This window comes from Anolis carolinensis, chromosome 6 (genome assembly GCF_035594765.1).
Source record: "Anolis carolinensis isolate JA03-04 chromosome 6, rAnoCar3.1.pri, whole genome shotgun sequence".
NCBI lineage: Eukaryota > Metazoa > Chordata > Lepidosauria > Squamata > Dactyloidae > Anolis > Anolis carolinensis.
Genome location: NC_085846.1, coordinates 960,451 through 982,163, shown reverse-complemented (window position 1 = coordinate 982,163; position 21,713 = coordinate 960,451). Strand labels below are relative to the sequence as shown.

Here is a 21,713-nt window from a genome sequence, read left to right as displayed (position 1 = left end):
GTGCCATCCCCATCCATCATCTCAGGCTGGAATGCCCGCCCATTGCACTTTATTTAATTTCCTGTTATTTATATGTTATTGTCATGTTGTGTTTTTTTTAAAAAAAATTGCCTCTTGAGCAGCTCCAAACACCTGTGCGTTTGTGAATAAATGGCGCTGGTTGACCACCTGAAAAGCAGACCCCGTTTCATTTGTGGCCAAAGAACTGCATCCAGGGGGGGGGGGGGGACACAGGCGCACACACACACACAGGGGGACAAAGGCACCCCCTCCCCAAATGCATGCTGCCCTAGGATCTCTCCCTTTGTGTTTTGAACCTCAGGTGGAGGATGATGCTCTATTCTTCCAAAAAAGCCTTTGCAGAAACTTTGGGAACGGCAGGGTTTTCTGCTGAAGACATTGACCTACCAAGCAAGATAAAGGAATGCACGAGAAACGAAAATGACAATAGTCAACCCTCCACCTGCAAAACACATCAATCAATGTCCAAGGAACTGGCCATTTGCAGGCCAAGGGCGTGAGGGTGGGGCTTTAAGGGGGGGGCACATGAGCAGCACTGCAACCCCCCCCCATTCCGTGGCCAGGAAGGAAGTGTGGCAAATTCCCCAGTCAGAGCCTTGCTTCTTTGTAGCCACAGACAGGAAGAGGCGGGGCTTGTTGTCCTGGAAACCTCCCCCTCCTCCAGCCTTTCTCTTTGCAAGCCAGTGGGGGCAGCAGGGCTCTCATGGCATCCTAGAATAATAGAGTAGGAAGAGACCCCCAAAGGCCATCTAGTCCAACCCCAACCTGCCTTCTTGCCTTGATCTGGACACTGGACTCCTTTGGGCGCAGACACGCATCCCACTGGGCTGTTCAGCTCCTGCCTCTCTCTCTCTCTCTCTCTCGGCTCGTGTTCAGCTTGTTCTGCACCAAGACTCCCAAGATCCTTCTCGCATGTCGTGGAGCCAGGCATCTCCCATCCTGTCTCTTTGCATTTCATTGCTTTCTGCCCAAGTGTGGTATATATCTTACATTTCCCCTTGTCAAGTCCAAACACCTGTGGGGAGGGCTGCAGTTGGCCCAGGCCTGCGCTAAAAGCATGGAAACACACTTGTAGGGGTTTTCATTTTTAAAAAGGTTTTTTATTCCCTATGACACAGCCAGGAGTGACCCTCTTCCCTCATGTCCCGACGGCCAGACCCAAGAGTGGCCCATCTTCCCTGGTGTGCCTTGTGTGCAATGCTGTGCAGGGGGGGGGGGGGGGCTCCACTTCTTCCCCCTTTTGCTGCCACTTCCTCGGTCCCAACAAAATCACCATCATCATCAGAAGGAGGAGGAAGCTTAAGTTTCTGCTCAGACGATGACCGGCTCCCGGACGGTGTTCTGCCTCTTGACCACAAAGAGCTTCTGTCCGGAGACGGTCACCAGGAAGGAGTGCTCCCCAAACACCACTGCAAGGGGGAGGGGGAGGAAGAGGAAGAGGACACAGGCCGGAAGTGGGTGACACTACGACTCCCATAGCTCTGCAGGAGGCAAGGCAGCCACAAGGTTGGAAGCGAGAGATGCTCCAGTGACGTGGGATGAAGCCCTGCATCACAGCAGAATTCTGGGAAATGTAGTTCAGGGGAGACGGGACCTGCTTGGCTGGGAATCCCAAAGGCCCTGCCTTTGACTACATTTCCCAGAATCCTGCAGGAGTAAAGCCAAAGGGCACTGACTTGATATGTGACACAACAACCCAACCCTGGCCCCCTGCCCGTTTCCCCAGCACGAAAGTGGGGGGTGGGGGTGTCCCCAGAGAAGGCCCCTTCCCCTCCTCTCACCTGAGATGCGCCGGAAGGGCACGTCCGTGGAGCGCGGCAGGCGGAAGGCGCAGGCGGTGCTGGCCAGCTCCGAGAGGGCCGCCGCCGTGCGCTCGTCATTCTCCAGGTCACCCGCTGACTGCAAAGGGGAGGGGGAGGGAGGGGGTCAGCCAAGGAGGGGAATTAGTACTAGCATTAAGGTAAAGGTCAAGGTTTCCCCTGACGTTAAGTCCAGTCATGTCTGACTCTGGGACTCTGGTGCTCATCTCCATTTCTAAGCCAAAGAGCCGGCGTTGTCTGTAGACCCCTCCAAGGTCATGTGGCCACTGGCATGTCTGCATGGAGCACCGTTACCTTCCCACCGGGGTGGTACCTATTGATCTACTCACATTGGCATGTTTTCGAACTGCTAGGTTGGCAGGAGCTGGAGCTAACAGCAGGCGCTCATTCCGCTCCCGGGATTTGAACCTGGGACCTTTTGGTCTGCAAGTTCAGCAGCTCAGCGCTTTAACACACTTTGCCACCGGGGCTCCTAGTATTAGCATTAGGTTTATCTATACCCCACCTTCTCTCTCCACCTGGAGACTCAAAGCAGCTCTGTGTCTAGTATTAGGATTTATTTTGTAGACTGCTTTTCTCACTCCTAGGGCGCTCCATGCAGCCATGCCTGTGGCCACATGACCTTGGAGACGTCTACGGACAACGCCAGCTCTTCGGCTTAGGAATGGAGATGAGCCCCAACCCCCAGAGTCAGACACAACAAGACCTAACGTCAGGGGAAAACCTTTACCTTTACCTGGGGCAGTGGTTCTCAACCCTCCTAATGCCGCCACCCCCTTAATCCAGTTCCTCATGTGGTGGTGACCCCCCCCCCCCCAACCATCACATTATTTCTGTTGCTACTTCATCACTGTCCTTTAGCAACTGTTATGAATCGTCACGTAAATATCTGATATGCAGGATGTATTTTCATTCACTGGACCACATTTGGCACAAGTACCCAATACGCCCAGCTTTGAATACTGGTGGGTTCAGGAAGGGATTGGTTTTGCCATTTTGGAGTTGTAGTTGCTGGGATTTAGAGTTCACCTACAATCAAAGAGCATTCTGGAACTGAACCAAACTTGGCACACAGAACTCCCATGACCCACAGGAAACACTGGAAGGGTTTGGTGGGTGGGCACTGACCTTGAGTTTGGGAGTTGTAGTTCACCTACATCCAGAGAGCATCGTGGACTCAAGACTTGGCTGTTTGGTTGTCCATTGAAGTAAATCAGATCTAATTTGCCAAATAGTCACTGTTGAATTGTCAAAGGCTTTCATGGCCAGGATCACAGGGTTGTTGTATGTCTTTCGGGCTGTGTGGCCATGTTCCAGAAGCATTCTCTCCTGACGTTTCGCCCACATCTATGGCAGGCATCCTCAGAGGATGCCTGCCATAGATGTGGGCGAAACGTCAGGAGAGAATGCTTCTGGAACATGGCCACACAGCTCGAAAGACATACAACAGTCACTGTTGAATGTTTTTATGTTGTATTTTTTTATATTGTGGAATGATATTTTAAATTGTAAGTTGCTCAGAGCACCCTGGTGGAGAGCGAGTAATTAAGAAATAAAGTGAAGTGAAGTGACTCAAACAATGATGGATCTGGACCAAACTTGGCACCAATACTCAAGATGCCCAAATGGGAGCACTGGTGGAGTTTGGGGGAAATCGTCCTTGACATTTGGGAGTGGTAGTTGCTGGGATTTATAGTTCACCTACAATCAAAGAGCCCCTTGGACCCCACCAACGATGGAGCTGAACCAAACTTGGCCCAAAGAATCCCCATGACAGGCAGGAAATACTGGAGGGATTTGGGTTCCTAAGACCATCAGAAATATGGTGGTCTTTAGCGACCTCTCTGAAACCCCCTTCGCGACCCCCCCCCGGGGTCCCAACCCCCAGGGTGAGAAACACTGACCCAGGGGGACTCAAAGCGGTCCTCAACCACGCCCCCTCCCAGGCCCCGCCCCCTCTCAATCCTCACTCCCAGCCTTCCCCGGCCCCGCCCCCCTCCCAGGCTCCGCCCCCTTCTCTCCACCCCTGAATCCTCGGTCACTCCCTCTCCCAGGCCCCGCCCCCGTCTCCCAGGCTCCGCCCCCTTCTCTCCACCCCTGAATCCTCGGTCACTCCCTCTCCCAGGCCCCGCCCCCGTCTCCCAGGCCCCGCCCCCTTCTCTCCACCCCTGAATCCTCGGTCACTCCCTCTCCCAGGCCCCGCCCCCCTCTCCCAGGCCCCGCCCCCTTCTCTCCACTCCTGAATCCTCGGTCACTCCCTCTCCCAGGCCCCGCCCCCGTCTCCCAGGCTCCGCCCCCTTCTCTCCACCCCTGAATCCTCGGTCACTCCCTCTCCCAGGCCCCGCCCCCGTCTCCCAGGCCCCGCCCCCTTCTCTCCACCCCTGAATCCTCGGTCACTCCCTCTCCCAGGCCCCGCCCCGTCTCCCAGGCCCCGCCCCCGCCTCACCGCCAGCACGGCTCCGTCGCAGATGACGAGGTACCCGGTCTGGTCCGGGACGCGCTCCAGGCCTTGCGTCAGCGCCGCCGACGCCGCGGAAGAGGCCTGCCAACGCGAACGAGGGACGGGAGAGACCCGGATGAGACCGGATGAATGAGGGACCGAGCGCCCCCTCGCCCCCCCCCCCGCGCCTCCCTCCGTCTCCCTGGAAACTCACCATCTCCCCAGCCGACTGCGCCGCGCGTCACGTGAGGCCGGGATACTTCCGGCAACGCCCCCGCAGCCCCGCTAGGCGTCCCCTCTTCTGTTCTGTCCCCGCCCCCTCCGTCCTGAATATGATCCGCCACCCGCCAATCGGATCCCTTGTTTCCCCGCCCGCCCGCCTCCCATTGGCTCGCGTGGCTCAGTGGGCGTGGCCAATGCGGCCCAAGGAATAGGAGCCTCTCGGGAGGACCGGAAGAGAATTGGCCGCGAAGAGCCATAGAGAGGGAAGGAAGACCAGAGCGGACCCCCGTTTGGAAAAAACATGGGCGCCTTCCTATGCACACTGCATGTGTTGGAAGAGAGATCGGATGGAGTTTTAAGGCTCGAGGTCTGTATATTAGGGGGGGAGGGGGTGAGTTTTCCGGGCTGTGTGGCAATGTTCCAGCAGCATTCTCTCCTGACGTTCTATGGCAGGCATCCGCAGAGGTTGTGAGATCTGTTGGAAACGAGGCAAGTGGGGTTTATATATACAGTAGAGTCTCACTTATCCAACATAAACGGGCCGGCAGAACGTTGGATAAGCGAATATGTTGGATAACAAGGAGAGATTAAGGAGAAGCCTATTAAACATCAAATTAGGTTACGATTTTACAAATTAAACACCAAAACTTCATGTTATACAACAAATTTGATAGAAAAGGTCGTTCAGTACGCAGCAATGTTATGTTGTAATTACTGTATTTAAAAAATTTAGCACTATAATATCGTGATGTATTGAAAATGAAACTACAAAATTGACTACAAAAATGCATTGGATAATCCAGAACGTCAGATAAGCTAGTGTTGGATAAGTGAGACTCTACTGTGTGTGTGTATATATATATATATATATGTGGAATGATGTCCAGGGTGGGAGGAAGAAAGAACTCTTGTCTGTTGGAGGCAAATGTGAATGTTGTAATTGGTCACCTTGATTAGCATTGATCGGCCTTGCAGCTTCAAAACCTGGCTGCTTCCTGCAACCCAGTGATTCCAGCCATGAAACCCTTCAGCAGCACAGAGTAGATGGTCATTTTAGGGCAACTGAAATAACACTTCTGAAGATCTGCGCTATATTTTGTGCATTGGCATATCTTTGTTCCTAACAGTTCAGAGAGATAACCAGGGATCTCAGTCTAACAGCAACACAGTGATTCCGGCCATGAAACCACTTTCAACCATGTAAATGTGACAGTCTTTCAATGGGAAGCGTGCGCCTGGTTTTGTCCGAGGAGACAATCAAGTTCATTAGGATTTCTGAGTCCCTTTGGATGAAGATGTGCTACAGAAGGTAACCCAGAACTCAGGGCTGCTTTTATTTAAAGTTCACTCCATGGTTCAGCTTAGATGAGAAACCAATGACTGACATAGAATACTTCAAAATCCTTTCAGCAAAGCTTACATGACCAGGCAGGGCAGCAGAAGCCCCACACAGGGAGGCAGATGCTTCGTTTGAGAAGGAGGGGCAAGGGCCCTGGTTGCAGGAGCAAGGGGGGCCCTCCCTCTACGCTCCCCCCCGGTCCCCATGCCCGCCGTGGGGCAGGAGGGCCCCGAAGAGGAAGACGGCGCCCAGGAGGCAGAGGGAGAAGAGCAGGGCCACGGCCAGGGCCACGTGCAGGGCGGTGGTCACCCCGAAGGCAAAGAGGAAGAGCGTGCGCTGGCAGAAGCCCCGGCCGGGGTCCCCTTTCTCCTCAAAGTCCGGGGGGTAGATGGAGTAGACCCACACGCTGCCTGCAAAGGGAGAAGCATAGAATGATAAGGCTTGGAGGGGGCCTCCAAAGGACATCCAGTCCAACCCCCTTCTGCCCTCATGCGGGAAAAGCACAATCAAAGCTGCCCCCCAACACATGGCCACCCAGCCTTATTATTATTATTACTAGCTGTGCCCGGCCACGCGTTGCTGTGGCTTATGGGAATCCTTTGTTGGCCAGGTGGAATAACAGTGAATAGCCTTGCAGTCTCAAAGCCTGGCCGTTTTCTGGAGTAGCTGGAGCTGTTTGTTGTATGAACGTAGAGGCATGGACGATGGGTTGTGCTGCCAAGTTTAGTGTTTCTGGGATGTGTAGTTTTGTCCTAGGCTGAAATTTCATTACCGTTTTATATATATAGATTATTATTATTATTATAAATAATAATAATTATTATCATTATATAAATAGTATAATATATATATTACTAATAATAATAGGGGCCCCCTGGTGGCACAGTGCATTAAAGCGCTGAGCTGCTGACCTTGCGGACCAAAAGGTCCCAGGTTCAAATCCCGGGAGCGGAATGAGCGCCCCCTGTTAGCCCCAGCTCCTGCCAACCTAGCAGTTCGAAAACATGCCAATGTGAGTAGATCAATAGGTACTGCTCCGGCGGGAAGGTAATGGCACTCCATGCAGTCAGGCCTATGGTGACATGACCTTGGAGGTGTCTATGGACAACACCGGCTCTTCAGCTTAGAAATGGAGATGAGCACCAACCCTCAGAGTCAGACATGACTGGACTTAACGTCAGGGGAAAACCTTTACCTTTACTAATAATAATAGAGTTGGAAGGGACCTCTAAAGGCCATCCAGTCTAACCCCCTTCTGCCTTCATGCAAGAAAAGCACCATCAAAACCCTCCCTACAGGTAGCCATCCATCCTCTGCTTAAAAGCCTCTAAGGAAGGAGCTTCCACAACACTACACACCATTGAAGCATCCAATCCACTTTATAATAATATAATAATTATATATAATGTAATATAAAAATAGTAATAGAAGAAACCACATGGGCCCTTTGGTCCAACCCCCTTCTGCTTCCACGCAGGAAAAGCACCATCAAAACACACACACACACCCCTGACAGATGGTCATCCAGCCTCCAAGGAAAGAGCTTCCACTGGACTCGGAGGCAGAGAGTTCCACTGCTGAGCAGCTCTAAGAAGTTCTTCCTAATAATGTTCAGTTGGAATCTCTTTTCCTGCCCTTTGAATTCATTGCTCTGAGTCCAGTCTCCAGGGCAGCAGAAGACAATCCCCTCCCTCTTCCTTGTGACGCCCTTTCACATACTTATACATGGCTGCCATGTCTCTCTCAGCCTTCTCTTCTGCAGGCTGAACAGACCCGTCTCTTTAGGACGCTCCCGAGAGGGATTATGCATGGTCTCCAGACCTTTGACCCTTTGAGTCTCCCTCCTCCTCTGGACTCCTTCCAGCTCATCAATATCCCACTTAAACTCTGATGCACAGAATGGGACCCAGTGTGATTCCAGGGGAAGAGGTCTGGCCAAAGCGGAAGAGAGAGGCACCTTCACTTCCCTCGATCTCGACACTACACTCCTGATGCAGCCCACAATCCTGTTGGCTTTTTCAGCTGCTGCATCACACTCTTGGCTCATGTTCAGCTTGTTCTCCAGGAAGACTCCAAGAAGGAGGGAGGGGGATGAAGAGGAGCCCCCCCCCATGAGCTCCACAATGGTCAAGTTAAGGCGCTGAACCCCTTGATTTTCCAGATGGAATTGCCTTGAACTCCAGAGGCAAAATGTAACAGAGACAGATGTGGTTTTCTCAGAGGCTTAGAGATAAGGAAAGGGAAAGCAGGTGAGCGCGGAGGGATTGAGGCCCTTTAAGTGGTTTCAGCTGGTACAATCCTAATTATGAAGACTGTTTTAAATGGATTTTGGCTTCTAAGGTTCTTTTGAAATAGTTTTTTAAACTTTGATGCTTCTTTATAAAGTTGCTTGTTTCTTCATATACTCCTTTTTCAATAAACTAACTTACTGGACTCCTTGGGCATAGTGTGGTGTGTGGTGGGAAAGGTGGTTCAGGGCTCAAGGGCAACAGTTCTCTCAACGGAGGCCAGTAGCCGGGCAAGGACGGTAGCCGGCCACCCCCCTGGGGCATTTCTTGACCTCTCCTGCCCCATCCCCCCTCGTTATGCAGGTCCAGGGGAAGAGGGAGGGGCTTTGTGGGTCCCCAGCCACCCTCACTCACCTGCAATGAACCAGGCGCAGAGGAAGAGGAGGCAGGTGACCCGCAGGTGGTGGACCAGGGTCCGGGGCCACTCGGAAGCCCCCTCCTCGCAGGAGACGCAGCCCAGGAGGAGGAGGAGGAGGGAGACCGCGCTCAGGACCAGCAGGTAGATGGGGACCAGCGGCTGGCGGGGGCACTGCTCCAGGTAGAGGGCACCTGCAGGTGGAGGCAGGTCGTGGGCTTCAGGGCCACTCCATCATAGAAGGGACCTCCAAGTCCAACCCCCTTCTGCCATTAGGCATGAAGACACAATCCAAGCCCTCCCAACTGATGGCCATATCCAGCCTCTGCTTAAAGACCTCCAGAGAAGGTATGCCAGAGGCAATCTGTTTCCATGCTGAGAAGCTTTTCTTACCTGCCGTAGGCTCAGGTGGAATCTCCTTCCCTGCTATTTGAACCCAAAGCCATGGAGCCCCATTGAGGCCATTCCCTGCTTACCCAGAGTGCTATTCCTGAATCAGACCAACTTTGGCCCTCCAGGTGTTTTGGACTCCAACTCCCACAATGCCTAACAACCTACTGGCTGTTAGGAATTGTGGGAGTTGGAGTCCAAAACACCTGGAGGGTGGGCTGAAGTTGGCCCATGCTTGTGTTTGACCTTCAACTCTTAACTTTAAATTGGAAGGAAATTGACCCAAAGAGCTCTGCAATTCTTATGTGAGGAACACAAAAATACCAATCTTGTCATCACCCCAAAAATGGGGGGGGGGGGGGTGACTATTATTACAGGTTGGGCTTTAGCACAGTAGGCCAATCCCCAAGCTGCAATAAATCTTGCCAACTGGAAGGTTGAGAGTTTGAAACCCAGGTCAGGGTGAGCTCCTGACTTTTAGCCCAGCTTCTGCCTACCTAGCAATCTGAAAACAGGTGTGAGTAGATAAATAACAGCCACATTAAAGCGGGGAGTTATTTAGGCTTGGTGTATGGATCATAAAAAGGAAGTTTAAGAACAAAGAAAGCTCTTTGCAGGGAGATGGAGCAACAGCACCCCCTGGTGGCCAGAACCAAGCAGAGCCTCCAAAGATGCCGCAAGATGGGAAAGCCTATATAAGCCTCTATCTGTTGCCTGTCTTGTCCTTGTTATAGTTGCCGCATGTGTGTTCTGTGATCTGCCCCAAGTCCCCTTCTGAGTGAGAAGGAAGAAATAGAAATACTGCAATTAAATAAATACAGTTGAGGTATCAGTTAACTTGCTCCATGGCCAGCAGTTAGGCATTATTGTGGGAGTTGGAGTGCCAAACACCTGGAGGGAGGGAGGGAGGGAGGGAGGGAGGGAGGGAGGGCCAAAGTTGGCCCATGCTTGGTGTAGATCAGGCCTGGGCCAACTTCAGCCCTCCCTCCCTCCAGGTGTTTTGGACTTCAGCTCCCACCATTCCTAACAGCCAAGTTGGAGTCCAAAACACCTGGAGGGAGGGAGGGCCGAAGTTGGCCCAGGCCTGGTGCCGACCCCGAACGAGGACCCTCCCCCCCCCCGCGCAGAGTGCATTAACTGGGGGTCCCGCCCGGGGGTCCCATCTCCGCTCACTCACCTAGGACTATTCCAGTGATGGGCAGCAGGGTCGAGAGGATCCACAGCAGCACTGGAAGGGTGATTAAGTAATACATTGGGGGGGGGGGATTTCTCACATATACCCCCCCCCCTCTGGCATTCGGGGAGGGGTCCGGACTCACCCTTGAGGGCCCGGTGGGAGGGGGTGTCCTCGGCGGCGGCGACCAGGAGGGGCTGCTGGGCTTCTTCGTCCATTTCTCTCCGTCGGAAGAAGAAGAAAGAGGAGGAGGAGGGGGCCCGGCTGCGGGGGCAGAAGGGGCGGCCCGGGGGGCAGGGGCGCCGGTCAGGCCTCATCGGGGGGAAGGGGAGGTGGGGAAGGGGCTCCACCCTCCCCGCCCTTTAAGAGACGCCCCCGAAGGAGGAGGGGGAGGGGGGAGACCCAGCTGCAGACGCCCCTCCGCCTCCTCCTCCCCCCCCCCCCCCCCGCAGGATCAGGACCCTCGGTTCGGGCTCCTCGCCCTCTTCCTCCGGCTCACCTGCCCCCGGGGTGAGGCTTTACTCAGGTGCATTCAACTGCCCAGAGTTTGTTTCTGAGCGAGCGAGCGAGGGAGGGAGGGAGGGAGGGAGGGGCCTCATCCTGCTAGAGCAATACTTTTTCCGTGAGGGTCTCCTCACCCGAGTCTCCACCCACTCAACCTACGTGTCCTCCAAGGCTTTCATGGCCGGAATCCCTGCCTCGCTGTGAGTTTCCCGGCCTGCCTGGCCATGTTTCCAGAAGCATTCTCTCCTGATGTTTTGCCCGCATCCATGGCAGGCATCCTCACAACCTCTGAACACGCCTGCCATAGATGTGGGCGAAACGTCAGGAAGGAATGCTGCTGGAACACTCAGCCCGGAAAACTCACAATAACCCAGTTCAACATACTTTGTGGCACAAAACCCACGAAGTTTCTGGAGTGGGACAACTAACTCCTTTTCGAGTCAGGGCCGCACCATTAAATAGGAAACAACTCTTTCAAGCCAGGAACAGAACACGCATCGGATTTTTTTTAGCAGAGTGTAATGTGCACCTTGCTTATCCACTGTTGCAGCCTCATTGTTTTTAACTCGATGTTTTAATACCGCGTTATGGGGGTTTTTTTCCCCTCGGTTATTGTGTATGTTTTGTTACTGGTTTCTGTTGTTGTCCTTTGATGTTTCATATTTTATTTTATCATTGCTTTGTATTGTGATTTTGCTGTAAGCCGCCCCGAGTCCCCTTCGGGGGAGATGGAGGCGGGATATAAATAAAATTATTATTATTATTATTATTATTATTATTATTATTATTATTACTATTGAGAGGAAATTGTGCTCTACCCCTGAGGGGCAGGGAAGCGCCCTCTGCACAGGCTCCAGGCTCCAGGCTCCTCCCTCCTCAAGGGCCCCGGTCCCGGAGCAGGAAGGCAGCCCCCTCCCCCTCTCCCCCCCCCCAGAAGAGTGTGGGCTTTGGCTGGGGAGGGGCTTCCCCCCCCTTCCCCCTCGCAGCCCCATCTACACTGCCATTTAGCCTCGTTTCAGAACGCAGATCAACTGCATACAATTGGAACATACGGCAGTGTAGATGGGGCCAGCAAGGAAGGGGTGTGTGTGTGTGTTGGGGGGGGGGTCCCGGTGGCCAGGGCTCGGGTCAGGCGTCCCTGCCCCTCGACCCCCGCGCCCCCTCGGCCCACGCCCCCCTCCCTCCCTCCCTCCCTCCCTCCTTCCTTTCTTCCTATCTTTGATATGATGCTTTTCTGTTTGGTGGGTGTAATAATCATGTGTTGCTTCAGGATTTGTACTTCTTATTGTTTCTGTTTCAATCCTGTGTCGCAATAAGCCCCTGAATGTGTCCTTCCCACACGTGATCCAGAGTTTGCAATCACGGCCTTTGGGGTGCCTGTGAACCGCCCTGAGCCCCCCCCCTCCGCGGAGACAGGCCAGCCTTCCCTAGAAACCCAGTCTTATTACAGTAGAGTCTCGCTTATCCAACGTTCTGGATTATCCAGCGCATTTTTGTAGTCAATGTTTTCAATACATCATGATATTTTGGTGCTAAATTTGTAAAAACAGTAATTACAACATAACATTAATGCGTACTGAACTACTTTTTCTGTCAAATTTGTTGTGTAACATGTTTTGGTGCTTAATTTGCTGCTTATGTGATTGTTTTAGTCAATTGTTATGTTTTGTTCTTGTTTCTAATTCTTATAGCGTTTTATAGTGTTTTCAGTGTTTTATTGTACAGTGTTTTATGCTGATTTTATATTGGAAACCGCCCTGAGTCCCTTTTGGGAGAGAGGGCAGTAGGTATACAAATAAACTTTTACTTACTTACTTACTTACTTACTTAATTTGTAAAATCATAACCTAATTTGATGTTTAATCGGCTTTTCCTTAATGCCTCCTTATTATCCAACATATTCGCTTATCCAACATTTGCCGGCCTGTTTATGTTGGATAAGTGAGACTCTACTGTATTATTATTATTATCCTCCCTCCCTCCTTCCCTCCCTCCTTCCTTCCGGGCGTCGCCCTGGGCCCCCTCTCTCTTCCCATGCTCAGGAACACTCTCGCTCCCCATAGACACTTCCCTCTCCTCTCTCTCTCTCTCTCTTTGTAAGCCGCTTTGAGTCTCCTTGTGGAAAGAAAAGCGCGGTATAAATAAGCAACATCATCTTTCTCGAGGGGCGGGGGGAGGGTCGCGCTCCGGGGAGGGATTTCAGTGATTGTCCGGCCGCCCCTGGACCTCTTTCCAGGGAGATTATTATTATTATTATTATTATTATTATTATTATTACAGTAGAGTCTCACTTATCCAAGCTAAACAGGCTGGCAGAAGCTTGGATAAGCGAATATCTTGGATAATAAGGAGGGATTAAGGAAAAGCCTATTAAACATCAAATTAGGTTATGATTTTACAAATTAAGCACCAAAACATCACGTTTTACAACACATTTGACAGAAAAAGTAGCTCAATATGCAGTAATGCTATGTAGTAATTACTGTATTTATGAATTTAGCACCAAAATATCACGATATATTGAAAACATTAACTACAAAAATGGCTTGGATAATCCAGAAGCTTGGATAAGAGAGGCTTGGATAAGTGAGACTCTACTGTACTATTCTATGTGTGTCTCCCCCGCTTGATCTCCCCAAAGCGGACTCAGAGGGGCCTGAGTTTCCCCTGCGGCATAACAGGGACCCCTCCCCACCATCAGGGCTTGCGGGCCTCGTCTGCCCCTCCCCCTCCCTCCCTCCCCCCACCCCCCCCGACCCACCCCCCGAGGCGAGACCCTGCTGCCCACTCCCCACCTTCTTTCCTTCCTTCTTCCTCGGGCTCTCCGTCCGTCCGTCCGTCCGTGGGTGCGTCCGGGGGCTCAAAGTCCTCCTCCCCCCTCCCTCCCGTCCTTGCCCCCCCCCCCCCCCCGCAGCACCCCCTCCCCCTTGTTCTTCTTCTTCCTGGGCCCGGGGCGAGTCAGCAGCCGAGTTGCCCAATTCGGGCCCTTATCGCCCTTTTCCTTATCGGACGCGTCACCCGCGGGTGACAAGAGGAGGCGGAAGGAGAGGCACTCGCCACAACACGGGGGGGGGGGAGGGCAGGGAAGGACCTTTATTAAAGGGGAGGGGTCCCCACTTGCTCTGGGGAGGGGTCTTCGGAGGGCAGCCGGGCGAGGGCGAGGAGGGGTCTTCGGGGTCTCCTCAGTGGTAGGTTTTCTGGAGGGAAAGAGAAGCCAAAGGCCGCGTGAGAGTTGGGGGGGGGGAGTGTCTACTTGGGGGAGGGTCTCCTCCCGTGCCAGGCCCCCCTTCTACACTGCCATATAATCCGGATTAGCAAAGCAGATCATCCACATTATTATCTGTCTTGAACTGGATTATATGACAACTCTTCCGCCCAGAATATCAAGGCAGATCATCCCCGAATATCTGCTTTGAACTGGGTTTTTTTTTCCGTGTCAGGAGCAACCGGAGTGAGAGAATTGGCCGTCTGCAAGGACGTTACCCAAGGGACGGCCGGATGTTTTGATGTTTCACCATCCTTGTGGGAGGCTTCTCTCATGTCCCCGCATGGAGCTGGAGCTGGAGCTGACAGAGGGAGCTCATCCGCGCTCTCCCCGGGTGGGATTCGAACCTGCCAGCCTTCAGGTCAGCTACCCAACCATCAAGTCACGAGGCTTTTATCCCCTAGGCCATCGGAGGCTCCTACTGGTCATCTGAGTCCACCCGGCCATATAACCCAGTTCAATGCGGATTCGATACAGCGGTGTGGACGGGGCCCTCGTCTACACTGCCACCTGATCTAGTTCAGAGCAGACCATCCAGGTGTTATAGGGCAGCGCAGCGCCCTTCCAGGCACCCCCCCCCTCTCTCCCAGGATCCGATCCCAGGTTTTCCGTTTATCCCGGATTATTTGTCAGTGGGGACTCATATAATCCAGTTTAAAGCAGCGACCCTGGGATCAGACCCTGGGAGAGAGAGGGGGCCTGCCTGGAAGGGCCCTCCCCTACAAGAATGTCTCCTACCAGCCTCATTCTCACAGGTCCCTTCTGATAGGAATTGGATTATATGGCAGTGTGGACTCATATCACCCAGTTCTGCGCAGGCACTGTGCCTGATCTGCTTTGACCACCTGGGTTGCGTGGCGGTGCAGGGGGAGGGTAGGGGGTTGGGCCTTGTGGGGGGCGTGGCCTGCCCTCACCTGGGCGGGCTCCTCCTCGTCGTCCCGGCAGGTCCCGCAGCAGCATCCGAAGAGCCCGTTGAAGACCTGGACGAGGCAGAGGCCGAGCTCGGCCAGGGCGGCGCCCAGGAGCAGCGCGAAGAGCACCACGTTGAACTCCACCACGCCCTCCGGCAGCAGGCACCGCCCCCACTGGGACCGGTCCAGCAGGTAGCTCTCCTCGCTGCAGAAGAAGGGAGGGAGGGAGGGAGGGAGGACTGTTAGTATGGGATGGGACAGAGAAACCAGACGGATTCATAACTGGCAAAGGGGGAGGCAGCCACAGGCTTTGTATTTCTAGGCGTGAAGATTCCCACAGACAGGAAGTCAGAAGACGTTTCCTTCTTGGGCGGAGAGCCATGGCCAAGCTGGACACAAGAGTGAAGAGCAGAGGCTTCACAATGGCCACGAAGGAAGGAAGGTCCGCATAGTCAAAGCCATGGTATTCCCCACAGGAACCTATGGATGCGAGAGCTGGACCACAAGGAAGACTGAGCGAAGGAAGGAAAATAGACGCTTGTGAACTGTGGTGTTGGAGGAAAATCCTGAGCTTGCCTTGGACCTTGGCAAGAAGATCCAACCAGTCCATCCTCCAGGAAATCATGCCCACTGGCTGCTCACTGGAGGGAAGGATACAAGAGGCAAAGGTGAAGTCCTTTGGCCACATCATGAGAAGACAGGAAAGCTTGGAGAAGATCATGGTGCTGGGGAAATGGAAGGAAAAAGGAAGAGCGGCCGACCAAGGGCAAGGCAGGTGGGTGGGTGGGATCCTTGAAGGGACGGGTTCCACCTTGAAGGAGCTGCGGGTGGACACCGCAGACAGGGAGCTCTGGCCTGGGGTGGTCCAGGAGGTCACCAAGAGCAGAAGCGACTGAACAAATAAACAACATAGAGCAGGCCTGGGCCAAATTTGGCCCTCCCTCCAGGTGTTTTGGACTCCAACTCCCACCATTCCTAATGGCCAGTAGGAAGCCCAGCCTTAGCTTCTGTGTGCCCCGGAATCATTACTATTGTTATTTGATGCACAAGATGAGTCCACAGCAAACAAGACCACCCTGCTGGCTTTTGTCTTGGATCCCATGTCAGACCCTTCCCAAGTGTCTAGGGCTGTATGATGTATCGGCAAAAAATGCGTGCAGATCTAAGTCTTTTCCAGCTGAACAGGTGATGATTTGGTCAGTGCCAATTGTGTTTAAGTGCAGGTCTTCAGGCCCTGCACCCAGAGTGCCCATCACCACTGGGACCACCTTGACTGGCTTGTATCAGAGTCTTTGCAGTTCAGTCTTTAAATCCTCGTATCATGTCAGCTTTCCCAATTGTTTCTCATTTATTTATTTATTTATTTGCAGCATTTATATTCTGCCCTTCTCACCCATAAGGGGACTCAGGGCGGATCGCAGAACATATACATGGCAAACCTTCAATGCCGTTCAACATACAGGACCGACAACAGACAGAGGTATTTGTCGGCATTTTTTCTAACTTCGGCGTCTCGGAGGTTGTGTAAAAAAAGGAAATGGCAGAATTGCCTGCGATCAAAGAACAGATGGGAAAATGCGTGGTCAAGGGCTCGGCTCATCATACCGGCTGGAGCTGTTGCTTTTTCCCCAGGAGTCAGGAGTCTTGAGCTCCAAAATTGTGCCTGTCTGAATTTGGAAGTCCCAGAGACGTAGTAGTAGTTGTTATTATTAATAGCCTGCTTTTCTCTCCCCGGGAGACTCAAGGGGAGGGGGCTGCACCCAAAAGGCTCCTGCGGAAAGCACCCCTGCCCCCCAACAGCCCCGCAAGGGGGTCCCTCCCTCGTGTGCCCCCCCCCACAACTCACCTGACCCCCTCCCCGGTGTTCTCAAAGGGGCGCCCCCAGTCCAGGTGTGTCCCGTTGACCATGTACTGGCAGAGGGGTCCGTGCACCAGGCCCAGCAGGGAGACCACCACCGAGTAGGAGGCCCCCAGCACCCCCACCGCCGCCAGGATCACCGACAGGAACATCTGGAAGGAAAGGAGGGAGGGAGAGCGGTCAGGCCCAGCCCAAGCATGGGTGTTATGATCTCCAATCCTTGACATCTCTGTTTGGCTGACAAGGAACAGATGCCAGCCATAAAACAGGCCGGCCATAAAACATCAATTACCCTCTGGTACGTGGGAGCCCCTATATATGTGGGCCAAAGAGAAGGTTCTGGCATTCGGTACATTAAAAATCTGTTGGAATCTACCAGCGTGTCTTGGTGATTTTCCTTTGGAAGACGGACCCACAACACAACTGGGAGATGAGAACCTGACAACGGGCTAACTTTGGTCTTCCCATCAGCTGTTTTGGACTCCGACTCCCACAAGTTCAACAGGGAGAAATACAAGAGACTCCACTGAGGCAGACAAAAGGAAAGGCAAAGAGACAGAACGCGGGACGATGCCTGGCTTGGTAGCAGTATGTGTGGGAAAGACCTTGGAGTCCTCCTGGGGAGGAAGAGGATGAGGAGCCAGGAATGTGATACAGCTGGGGGAAAAGCCAGTGGGATTTGGGTCTGCATCAAGAGGAGCCTAGTGCCTACGTCCAGGGAAGTCATGTTCTCCCCTTCTATTCTGCCTTGGTCAGATCACATCTGGAATCACACTGTGTCCCATTGTCATGATCTCCAATCCTTGACATCTCTGGTCGGCTGACAAGAACAGATGCCAGCCATAAAACGGGCCAGCCATAAAACCTCAATGACCCTCTGGTATGTGAGAGCCCCTATATATGTGGGCCAAAGAGAAGGTTCTGGCAATTCAGTACAATAAAATCTGTTGGAATCTACCAGCGTGGCTCTTGGTGCTTTTTCCTTTGGAAGACTGACCCACAGCACAACTGGGAGAAGAGAACCCGACACCCATTCTGGGCGCTGCAGTTGAAGGGAGATGTTGACTCTAAGCTGGAAGGTGTCCAGAGGAAGAGGGAGACTCAAAGGATCAAGGGTCTGGAGAACAAGCCCCATGAGGAGCGGCTGAAAGAGATGGGCATGTTTAGCCTGCAGGAGAGATGGTGGAGAGAGGCATATTAGCCATGTATAAAGATGTGAGGGGAAGTCCTAGGGAGGAGGGAGCAGGCTTCCTTTCTACTGCCCTGGAGACTAGGACGCAAAGGAGCAAGGGCTTCGAACGACAGAAAAGGAAGGAGATTCCACCTGAATATGAGGAACAACTTCCTGACTGTGTGTGTGTTTGTGTGTGTGAGAGAGAACTGTTCAGCAGTGGAACTCTCTGTCGCAGCGTGTGGTGGAGGCTCCTTCTTTGGAGGCTTTGAAGGAGAGGCTGGATGAGGCTTTGAAGGCCATTGCTCTGCTCCTTGGCAGAATGGGGCTGGACTGGATGGCCCACCAGGTCTCTTCCAACCCTAGGATTCTATAACTCCTACAGTTGGTAGGCTGTTAGGAGTGGTGGGAGTTGGAGTCCAAAACACCTGGAAGGAGGCCCCAATTTGGCCCAGGCCCACATCTTCCTGCCCCCTCCCCCTTTCCCCTTGTGTCTCACCCCACAGCGGTTCCCGCAGCATCCCCGTCCACCAGCGGCCTGGAAGTGGACGGCCGGAATCAGGACCTGGAGAGACAAAGGAGGGGCCATTTGCCCAGGCCTTCCTCAGAGCCAGCCCTCCACCGCCCCCCAAGGGTCAGGGGTCGCTGACCACCCCACCCCTGCCCCCCCCTACTTACCACGAGTCCCCCTCCGACCAGGCCGCCCAGGTAGAGGACCTCGGGGGTCAAGCGCTTGCCGAACTCATGGACGTAGTCGGCCTTCCATCCCGGGAAGGCCAGCAGGATGTTGGACACGATGGAGACCAGGATGAAGGGCCACAGCGCCGCCCCCACCACCTTGGAGCAGGCCCCCGTGCACATGGCGATGGCGGAGGCACAGCGGAGGGAGGAAGGAAGGAATGAGCCCCACGGGGATGGGAAGATTATATAAGGCGTGGAGGGGCCAGGATGGCAAAGGCCCCGGATGGGCAGATACAGGGCCATAAAGGCCACCTTTGGACGACGCCAACGGGAACCGCCGGCGATAACAACAAGGGCACCTGGGCCTCAGGTGATGCGGATCCAAGGGTGAAAGGCTGGGAAGGAAGGAGGGAAGGCAGGCAGATATATCTCATACACACACACAGAGGTCATTCTGGAGTTATAAACATCCGACATAAACTAGAGGAAGTGAGGACCCTTCCCCTGGCAAGGAAGGGAAATCCACCCCCGGAAGAGTTATTATTATCGGGGGGGGGGGGGGTCTCCACTGGAGCTTTATTTCCACATCAAGCCACATTCCCCCAAACCCCATTCTCACCGGGACATGAGGTGAAATAGTCTGAACAGCGGCACAAGCAGGAATGCTCTTTCCTCCCCCAAAAAGACCCTTGCTGTCCTTGCTCCATTCTTTTTTGTTGACTCCACCTTTGATGGTCAGGAGCGTCCCTCTCCTCACAGAGACCCCAACGTGGGTCACTAAAGGCTACCTGACCGATCATCGCATCTCCTCTCACAAACCAGCCCGGGCACTGCGGTCAGCGGAGGAGGCCCTGCTCTCGGTCCCACCCCCACCTCAAGCACGGCTGGTGGGACCGAGAGGGAGAGGGGCCTGCTCCGTGGCCGCCCCCCACCATGGAACTCCCTCCCTAAAGAAATAAGGCTGGCCCCTCCCTCCTCTCCTGCAAAAAACAGCCAAAGACCTATTTTTGCTCATTAGCATAAGGAGAAGAGGAGGATTAATTAATGAGAGACCACATCCGGATCCTGATTGAGGACTAGGCTGTATCTGGGCTCTGTCAGTCAATCTCAGCACATTTACCACTGCTTCTCAAATGCTTGGTAATCGTCACATCCACACTTGCTTCAAACAGACTAGGGTTCTTTCTCCCACCCGGGACATTATGCCACAGGGATATTATATACACTCCACTTGCTTCACTACCTCTATGCAGAGACCCTCACTGATTGACTTTGCAGCTTCATGGCTACTCAGTGCCAGTCAAGCTTGCCAATTGCAACAGGCAAGGGTTCTTTCTCCCACCCTGGACATCATTCCACAGGGAGATATATACACACTCCACTTGCCTCACTTCCAACAGAACCTCTGAGGATGCCATGAGCCACAGATGCCGGCGAAATGTCAGGAGAGAATGTTGCTGGAACATATTGGCCATGCAGCCCAAAAAACTCACAGCAACCCACTTTTAGTTATTTTATTGTGTCCGTGGTATGCTGATATGCCATTAGGGGAAAGGTTCCTTCTTGATGATTTGCTTCCATTGTTCCCCATTGGAGGTGGGTCACGGAAGGTCGCTGCTGGCTCCTCCTTTTCCTGAGGCTCCTCTTTGCTGGGTTCCTGCCAGAGACCCCTCCCCAGAAGACCCTTGCTCTCTGCTCTGTCCTTTTTTATTAAGACTCTTGCATCAGTGGTATTGCTGGTCTGCAGCATCACTCTCTTCTTGGAGAACGGAGGGAGGGGGGGGTCACTGCTGGCCACTCCTCCCGGGGCCCCCACCTGCTGACCCGGAAGGGCAGCAAGACTCAATTGGAGGCGGGTCAGTGAGGGTCACCCCTGGCTGGAGCACCGCTCTCTTCATGGAGACCCAAGGGGGGCCAGGTCAGGTCAGGTCAGGTCAGTGCTGGCTCCTCTTTCTCCTGTCGACCCAGAAGGGCCCCCCGTGCCCGGGCACGATGACGTCGGCCACCTCGAGGGCGCGCGCCCGGCTCCGCGCCTGCTTCGGGGGGTCTTCGCTGAGCTCTTCCCAGACGCCCTCGTCCCCCTCGCGCTCGAAGAGGTCTCCGGCCAGCAGGACGTCCCCCAGGTCGGTGCCGCGCACCAGGAGGCTGACGTCGGCGGCGGTGTGTCCGGGGGTGGGCAGCACCTCCAGGTGCCCCTCGTGCAGGGCAAAGGGCAGGCCCTGGCGCAGCCCCGAGGGCAGGTAGCGGCCCCCCGGGAGGCAGACGTCCGTGCCCACCACCAGCTGCGCCGAGGGGAACAGGTTGAGGTTCCCGGCGTGGTCGGAGTGGCCGTGGGTGCACACCACGTGACGCACCTCCCCCGGGGAGACCCCCTGCGCGGCCAGGTCCGCCAGCAGGCGCTCCCGGGACCAGGGCCCCCCCCGTGTCCACCAGGGTCACCTGCGGGCCCAGCACCAGCCCCACCGTCCCCTCCGCCCGCATCCCGCCGTCCGGCAAGGCCTCCGAGAAGCCCTCCTGCAGCACCAGCACCGAGTACGGGGAGCCCCCCATCAGCCGTGGGACGGCCGGCGGGGACGACGACATTCTCCGCTTCTTCCTGAAAGAGAGAAAGAGAAGAGACATTAGGGTGCAGATTTACATGCACGGGCCAATTTCGGCCCTCCCTCCCTCCCTCCAGGTGTTTTGGACTTCAACTCCTAACAACCAGTAATAATAATATAATAATAATATTAACAAATAATACAATATGACTATGAAAATAATAATGAAACATAAAATTATTACAAAACATTGATAAAATGACAATGTAATAATATAATAAAAATAACGATGAAATAGTAATACAAAACAATAAAATAATATTAAAAATAAGACATTACTGTAATATATATATATGTACTAGCTATGCCCAGCCGCACGTTGCTGTGGCAAAGTCTGGTGGTATGGGAAATACAGTATTGAGGAATTGGTGGTAGTTAAGGTAAAGGGTAAACGTCCAGTCGTGTCCGACTCTGGGGTTGGTGCTAATCTCCATTTCTAAGCCGAAGAGCCGGCGTTGTCCGTAGACTCCTCCAAGGTCATGTGGGATGACTGCATGGAGTCCCGTTACCTTCCTGCTGGAGCAGTACCTATTAATCTACTCTCATTTGCATGTTTTTGAAGCTGGGGCCAACAGTGGGGGCTCTCTCCGCTCCCCCAATTCAAACCTGCGACCTTTTGGTCCAGAAGTTCAGCAGCTTAGCGCTTTAACACGCTGCGCCATCAGGGGATATTA

General features: G+C 53.7%; 4 protein-coding genes and 1 long non-coding RNA gene across 6 annotated transcripts; 1 reads left to right on the top strand and 4 right to left on the bottom strand.

Moving 5' to 3' along the window:
- Nucleotides 1–1,099: 1,099 nt before the first annotated feature.
- Nucleotides 1,100–4,623, bottom strand: lamtor4 (late endosomal/lysosomal adaptor, MAPK and MTOR activator 4). The gene is made up of 4 exons (XM_062984111.1): nt 4,496–4,623; nt 4,288–4,383; nt 1,803–1,920; nt 1,100–1,430 (listed from the first exon to the last, which is right to left on the bottom strand). Exons 1-4 carry the CDS (start codon nt 4,496–4,498, stop codon nt 1,333–1,335), a joined length of 315 nt encoding a protein of 104 aa, XP_062840181.1. The 5' UTR covers nt 4,499–4,623; the 3' UTR covers nt 1,100–1,332.
- A 47-nt stretch (nt 4,624–4,670) lies between these two features.
- Nucleotides 4,671–16,962, top strand: LOC134299928 (uncharacterized). The gene is made up of 4 exons (XR_010007170.1): nt 4,671–4,870; nt 13,994–14,179; nt 14,764–14,921; nt 15,052–16,962. It is a non-coding gene; the product is annotated as an uncharacterized LOC134299928 (long non-coding RNA).
- On the bottom strand, nt 5,809–10,459 carry LOC134299923 (transmembrane protein 272-like). Of its 2 annotated transcripts, XM_062984103.1 has the most exons (4): nt 10,195–10,454; nt 10,053–10,103; nt 8,485–8,679; nt 5,809–6,252 (listed from the first exon to the last, which is right to left on the bottom strand). In XM_062984103.1, exons 1-4 carry the CDS (start codon nt 10,364–10,366, stop codon nt 6,026–6,028), a joined length of 645 nt encoding a protein of 214 aa, XP_062840173.1. In that variant the 5' UTR covers nt 10,367–10,454; the 3' UTR covers nt 5,809–6,025. The 2 variants fall into 2 exon arrangements, with proteins under 2 accessions (XP_062840173.1, XP_062840174.1); XM_062984104.1 differs by lacking the exon at nt 10,053–10,103 and having other exon boundaries at nt 10,195–10,459.
- Nucleotides 13,623–18,742, bottom strand: LOC100557210 (transmembrane 4 L6 family member 5). The gene is made up of 5 exons (XM_062984102.1): nt 18,437–18,742; nt 18,258–18,323; nt 16,576–16,739; nt 14,733–14,934; nt 13,623–13,750 (listed from the first exon to the last, which is right to left on the bottom strand). Exons 1-5 carry the CDS (start codon nt 18,740–18,742, stop codon nt 13,736–13,738), a joined length of 753 nt encoding a protein of 250 aa, XP_062840172.1. The 3' UTR covers nt 13,623–13,735.
- A 1,196-nt stretch (nt 18,743–19,938) lies between these two features.
- mblac1 (metallo-beta-lactamase domain containing 1) lies at nt 19,939–21,022 on the bottom strand. Its single transcript, XM_003230671.4, is given in 2 exon segments — nt 19,939–20,859; nt 20,861–21,022. Coding segments are annotated over 2 exon segments (648 nt in total). The 3' UTR covers nt 19,939–20,373.
- Between the last annotated feature and the right edge of the window lie 691 nt (nt 21,023–21,713).

What these genes read in the sequence shown, in the direction of transcription:
- lamtor4 (XM_062984111.1), bottom strand. An exon ending in GCGACGGAGCCGTGCTGGCG is followed by an intron (nt 1,921 to 4,287) that starts GTGAGGCGGGGG and finishes TCCCCTTTGCAG; the next exon opens with TCAGCGGGTGACCTGGAGAA. An exon ending in GCCCTTCCGGCGCATCTCAG is followed by an intron (nt 1,431 to 1,802) that starts GTGAGAGGAGGG and finishes TCCCCCTTGCAG; the next exon opens with TGGTGTTTGGGGAGCACTCC.
- LOC134299923 (XM_062984103.1), bottom strand. Translation starts at nt 10,366, where the DNA reads ATGAGGCCTGACCGGCGCCCCTGCCCCCCGGGCCGCCCCTTCTGCCCC. An exon ending in CATCACTGGAATAGTCCTAG is followed by an intron (nt 8,680 to 10,052) that starts GTGAGTGAGCGG and finishes CTCCACCTGCAG; the next exon opens with GTGCCCTCTACCTGGAGCAG. An exon ending in CTGCGCCTGGTTCATTGCAG is followed by an intron (nt 6,253 to 8,484) that starts GTGAGTGAGGGT and finishes CTCCCTTTGCAG; the next exon opens with GCAGCGTGTGGGTCTACTCC.
- LOC100557210 (XM_062984102.1), bottom strand. Translation starts at nt 18,742, where the DNA reads ATGGCCCTGTATCTGCCCATCCGGGGCCTTTGCCATCCTGGCCCCTCC. An exon ending in TGGTCGGAGGGGGACTCGTG is followed by an intron (nt 18,324 to 18,436) that starts GTAAGTAGGGGG and finishes TTGTCTCTCCAG; the next exon opens with GTCCTGATTCCGGCCGTCCA. An exon ending in GCTGCGGGAACCGCTGTGGG is followed by an intron (nt 16,740 to 18,257) that starts GTGAGACACAAG and finishes CTTTCCTTCCAG; the next exon opens with ATGTTCCTGTCGGTGATCCT.